This window comes from Elgaria multicarinata, chromosome 5, assembly GCF_023053635.1.
Source record: "Elgaria multicarinata webbii isolate HBS135686 ecotype San Diego chromosome 5, rElgMul1.1.pri, whole genome shotgun sequence".
NCBI lineage: Eukaryota > Metazoa > Chordata > Lepidosauria > Squamata > Anguidae > Elgaria > Elgaria multicarinata.
In genome coordinates this window covers 110,681,259-110,687,258 of record NC_086175.1, presented here as the reverse complement: position 1 = coordinate 110,687,258, position 6,000 = coordinate 110,681,259, and the positions used below count along the sequence as shown (strand labels likewise).

General features: G+C 45.8%; 1 protein-coding gene across 2 annotated transcripts in view; it reads right to left on the bottom strand.

Moving 5' to 3' along the window:
* Positions 1-2,756: 2,756 nt before the first annotated feature.
* LNX2 (ligand of numb-protein X 2) overlaps positions 2,757-6,000 on the bottom strand; it is a 102,617-nt gene continuing 99,373 nt past the window's right edge. For both annotated transcript variants that reach the window (XM_063127812.1, XM_063127811.1), the window contains exons 9-10: positions 5,204-5,362; positions 2,757-3,051 (exon numbers count right to left, since the gene is read on the bottom strand). In XM_063127812.1, coding sequence (XP_062983882.1) covers positions 2,916-3,051; positions 5,204-5,362 — 295 coding nt within the window. In that variant the 3' untranslated portion in view covers positions 2,757-2,915. The remainder of the gene's footprint in view (positions 3,052-5,203; positions 5,363-6,000) is intronic.

Here is a 6,000-nt window from a genome sequence, read left to right as displayed (position 1 = left end):
CAGAGATCACTCAAAAAAACCGCTCGACCATTTGGAACTCGGATGGATTTTCAAGTAGACATAACCTCAGGTAGAAGTTAGGATCCTGTTGACAGCAAACATTTTGAGTGCCTTACAAAAGGATACCGATTCTGTCCCAAGTCACAGACCAACTAAAACATGTGTGGTGTTATCGGTTTAGCTTAGAAATGTAAACGCAAGTCTACGTATAAAACTAGCTAGCTGCCGTCAGCTCAATGACAGGTGATTAACCAAGAAAATTATTCCACGAACACGACAGAGTTTCTCTCCTTTGGGCTTCCTGAAATTGACATGTAGCATGCCTAGCAACAGCCTTTTCCTTTTCTTAAATTACTTCTTGGATTTTGCATATGATACACTCGAGAGAGCTACAGACAGCTGCAGTATAAACTGTAAAAATGTTTGTTTGCTTTTAGAAAAAAAAGATTCATCAAAATTCTTACATAGTAAACATTCACTTTGGAACAGTAATATCAGTTAAATGCTAACATTGCAGATCAATCAAAGGTCATCACCCAATTTATTTATTTTTATGGTTGCCAGCATTGTATCAACGTGTTTTTTGTAGGGTACAAACCACTTCATACACGAAATAGTTTTCTAAGAAATAGTCCAATTATTGCACTTCATTAAAAAAAAAAATCCAGGCTTTTGTCCTACTTAATGAACACAAATGGCTGCAAATAAAACTATGAGATGTAAATGATTTCTTACAAAAAAAGACAAGACGCTTGGAAGGTTATGAAACAACACAGCAAGTGAATATGAAGATTGTTCATAAATGAGTGACCTTTTTAAAAAAATTGTGTTAAGGGTAACACAAAGATACATCTAGCAGGATCTCTGTTGTCAAAGCTCCTTCTGTGGAAAAGGAAACTGACTGTACCTAGATGATCACTTAGTCTTTGATATATATGGGATATTAAAAACATAAGAGAAGTGGCTGATTTTGCCAGGATACCGCTTGCTTGGAAAAATTTAGGCTATGCCTACAAAACTGTAAGTTGGAATCCAGAATCTGTGTTTTGGAACAGGAAGGGACCTTCTGTGAGAAGAAAGGTTTCTCTGGCATAAGGTCCCTCCAGCCATTTTTTTGAGATCCTCCTGCCCCAGCTCACCCCATTCAGCAGTGTCTCCTGACTCTCTGTGTAGCTTTTTCATGGGGGCTGGAGGGTGGGCTGTGAGAAGGAGGGAGTGAAAAAGTCCACTTGCACCAGCACAGTTGATCCAATTCTATATGTCCAATATAGGATGGAGGGTTGCCGTATATCCTGTACTTCTTAAATCAGGAATCGTGAGGTGTGGAATAGACCGATGAGGACAGCCACTTACATAGTGACTGAAATGTATTGAGTGGACATTGGTGTTTGGCACAGAGTTTAACATTGTCAGGGTCTCAGCTTTCATTTAAAGAAAAAAAGTAAGTTTCTAGCCCTTTTGGCTGAAGACATAAATCTGAACAGGTGTTCACCAATGTCTAGTGAAATCTTGGAAGTCAGAGGGGTGCGGAGCAGAACTTGCCGTGGCAAGGGTCTGGGACTTCATGGCTCCATTTCATATCCTACAACTACGCAAGCAGAATAAATTATGCAAAATACAGACGAAATTGCACGTTTTCATAATTTATTCAGGTTACAGGATTTCAATTTTCTCTATCACAGAGGATACACAACCTTGTCCGTAGCTCAGTGCAGATTATGCATGTAGAATGTGCAATTGCTATGGATCTGAAACCGTCCATGACACGGTGCAGAGCTCACAGGTTGGCTGCGCACTGGCATGTGCCTGATGCTGCAATGCTTGTGCAGTCAAAGCCTCGGGGCTCCTCCCCATGTGACAACTGAATGGCACAGAGGGTTGCTCTCGCAAGCGATTGCCATGTTGGCCAAAGAAATCTGGGACCGCTCATTCCATGTAACTAGGAGCAGACCGACACACTACAAGCACACTGTGCAACCTGCTAGCTTTGGTGGCAGAACACCCATAGCGCTCTATAGTCTGCCGGCACCACCTCGTGTGAAAAACGTTTGTGCCCGCGCTGCATTTCCTGGCAGAGGCAGCCGGCACTGGCATGGAGTCTTCCCAGACAAGGGGGAGGGATCCCCGTCGTGTGCTCCTCTCGCCTGCAACAACTGGGTGCCCCGTGGAACTGTTCCCTGCAGCTTCTAGGTGGCAACCCTCACGAAAGGAATTGCACAGCCCTCCGCCAGAGACTGTGAGACACAGGGCCAACTTGTAGGAGCCCTTTCTGGAGAAGCAGTGACAATCAGGAGCACACTTTAACTACGGGGAGGGGTGCTTTCAGACGTTGCAGGGGTGTCTGCCAACCTGCAAGCAAAGCAGAAAGTCCCTTAAAGAAGAGGTACCCTATTATATATGGGTGTGTGGAGCTACCCTTACAGGACAGTTGCTGTTAACCTCCCCCTTCCCCACCCCCCAGATCTTGTGTGTACATTTGGAGCAGCACCAAACCGCCCAGGGATCAAGACATTTCACATGCTGGTTACGTGCAAATAAGCACTACTACGCTTGGCTGGGGAGAAGTCGGCCTTGGTAAGCATCCCAATCTCCTAAAGTGTGTGTGCAAATGGATGTTCAGGTGCAAACTTGTGAAAAACGAAAAGTAAAAACACAACAAACATGACAGAAATGGTTCTTTCAAGATGGGAAGATACAAACGCTGAGGCTGAGAACCTCCCCACCCACCCATCCTCCCCACCCCCAACCCAGTTCTGAAGGTAGCAGTTTTTGGCCCAGCTTATTACCAGCTGCATCAGTAGTAGAAAAGGGGGGCAGGGGAAGGAGAAAGAAAACACAGCTCGCTTGAAGGTTTTGAACCAGCCATTTAGAAAAAATAAGCTGCTTGAACCAAACTGGTGTTTTTCGTTTCCTGTCTATACAAGACTTCCTGGCCAGCAGATAACTGTCAATGTCACTTTGTTTCTTTGTTCCTTCAACATAGGAACCAGCGCTGAATGGCTCATGCCCACAGTGGAAAGTCCGTTGACCGCAACAATCATATCGCCGCATCTGAAGGAGAGAAACCGAGAGTGAGAGAAGCCAGGGAGGGTTAGACATTTGGAGCAAGTGGCAGTTAGGGCTGGGTGGAGTCACCTGGGCCCGCCTCAGCGGACGCTCGCCCGGTTGCTGTCATGTCGCGCATCGAGCTGCGTGAGCCTCTTCTGAGGCTTGGCGAGCACTCGGTGTCTGCCCACCCTCGCTGCCGAAGTTGCATATTTCTGCCCTTGCCTCAATGGCGACCGCCACTGATGCGTGGGGGGGAGGGGGGCAACTGCACAATTTCTGGAGGCTCCGGAAATTACGCACTCCCCCCCCCCCTTTGCATCAGTGGAGGCCATAAAGGCCCCGTTAATGCAACGATAAAGGCGAAAATTCTGTGAACTGAATGCTGAACAAGATAGACCTTTGTTTTCATCCAGCATGGCTCTTCTTATGTTCTTAGGAGTTCCCTGTGGCAGTGGCAGAAAAAAAGTCTCTTTAAAAACTGCCCCTACCACAACGCTGAACCTAGGGGTGAATTTCAACTTCCCCCAAAATAGCTGAAATGCTCCCAATTTTCACAGAATCAAAGAATAGTAAAGTTGGAAGGGGCCTATGAGGTCATCGAGTCCAACCCCCTGCTCAATGCAGGAATCCACCTTAAAGCCTACCTCACAGATGGCTGTCCAGCTGTCTCTTGAATGCCTCTAGTGTGGGAGAGCTCACAACCTCCCTAGGTAACTAGTTCCATTTTCGTATTGCTCTAACAGTCAGGAAGTTTTTCCTGATGTCTAGCCGGAATCTGACTTCCTGTAACTTGAGCCCATTATTCCGTGTCCTGCACTCTGGGAGGATCGAGAAGAGATCCTGGCCCTCCTCTGTGTGACAACCTTTCAAGTGCTATCATGTCTCCCCTCAGCTTTCTCTGCTAAAGGCTAAACATGCCCAGTTCTTTCAGTCTCTCCTCATAGGGCTTTGTTTACGGACCCCTGATCATCCTTGTTGCTCTCCTCTGAACTCCCTCCAGCTTGCCTGCATCCTTCTTGAAGTGTGATGCCCAGAACTGGACACAGTACTCAAGATGAGGCCTAACCAGTGCTGAATACAGGGGAACCAGTACCTTGTGCGATTTGGAAACTATACTTCTATTAACATAGCCCAAAATAGCATTTGGGGTTTGCTTGCAGATTGGGAGGGAAGCTTGATTGGTGTCATTCCCCCAGTGTTTTTAATGTTGGACTTAGACCCAGGTTCAAATGCCAGCTCAGCCACAAGGCATGCCATGTGACCTCAGCCTAGCCTACCTCAAAAGGTTGTCTAATCCCTAAGGACAAAGGAGATGGGAGAGAGAGAACCATGTATGAAAGTCTTTGGAGAAAGGGCAGAATAGACGTGGACTAGTGGCAAGGCCACTATTCAGACTGGCAGAAAATCACAATGGACCAATCCCTTCTGTGAGTGAAGAGGGTTGTGGATCCTGAGCACCCACAGGCCTAAGTAATTTACTAGGTTGGATTCCAGCCTTAAGCCCAATGGTCCTTGCTTCATGCTCCAGAATCTCTGCTAAGTGAGAAGACGTTTTTTAAAAATGTGCTCAAGCTATTAATTAAATCCCCCCCCCCACACACACACCTTCTTTAAAAAGGCTGCTATTTCCAGCTTCCTTGCTGATTATCAAAGCCTAAATTCACCCTCTGCTGGGTGAATGGTTTCATCTGTATCTATATCATCTGGATATATAAGATATTCATCTAGATTTTGAACAGTGAATACATCGTACCAAAGGAAAGGGGGTAGTGTGGGTGGGACATGCAAAATAACCTTGTTTACATCATCAGTATGCAGGCTAATACCTTCAGAGCATACAGATATCCAGTAGAATTTTTGGATGCTTTTAGGATGCTTTTAGGGTGTTTTTTTTAAGGAAGTTTTAACAATGTATACTATGTTTTTAATCAGTATTTTATGTGTTTTATACTTACTGTTGTTCCCCACCTTGATCAAAATGAAGAGAGGGATAAGAAATAAATTATTATTATTATTATTATTATTATTATTATTATTATTATTATTATTATTATTACATGGTCTTGGCACTGAATTTGCAAAACCGCACGCAAACCCTGGCTATAGCCCCTCCCTGTTTTAAAGAAGTGTAAAAGGGAGAAGCTGAAAAGCTTACTTGAGCCTTCCATCGAAATAGGCTGGTGTTCCCAGAACAATCGTTTTTATGAAGAAAGGCTGGTTTGTGTGGTTCTCCTCGTAGCCCCCAACAATGCTAAAGCCCCAGCTTGCTAAATTGCTCCTCCGTAGCACCACATCATGGCAGCTGTGCAAGCAGCTGTGGAAAAAGAAGGTAAAGCTATATAAAGCGGATAACCCACATTCCTAGTAACAGGCACTCCAACAGGCTTACAACAAACACTGCCGTATACATACACACACACACACACACACACACACACACACACACACACACACACACATACTGTATTATTAAACCAGAAACTGCCTCTTAATTCATGCCTGGCCAAACTAAGGAATGCCCCACAGGGGCTGCGAATTTGCATTCTGTCACTTATATGATGCAGCTGCAGATTTGCAGCCACCAAGAGGCCTTCCCATGAAGCTACCCTTTGAAAAAGGTAGGGACCTAACCCGACTTTTTCAGTGGGAGCGAGGTCAGTCCTGCCCTTCCGCCATCTGACCTCGCTCCAGGGTCGATCAGGGGACAGTCCCGGTGGAAGGCAACGGGTGATTGGTCGCCTTCCACCAGGAAGAGGGCGGGGGCGGTTCTGGTACTCAGATGATCGGCAGTAACCTCATGCCCTCTCGGGTAATCCTGCTGCCACCCCGCTAAGTAAAACCCTTGGGTTTGGGGGAAAGGCAGAGCCAACTCGCTGCCATGAAGACAGGGCCCTAGTCTCCATTTCCATCCTTTGTTAGGTCGGGCACCTGCAGACTAAGGAAATCTTAATT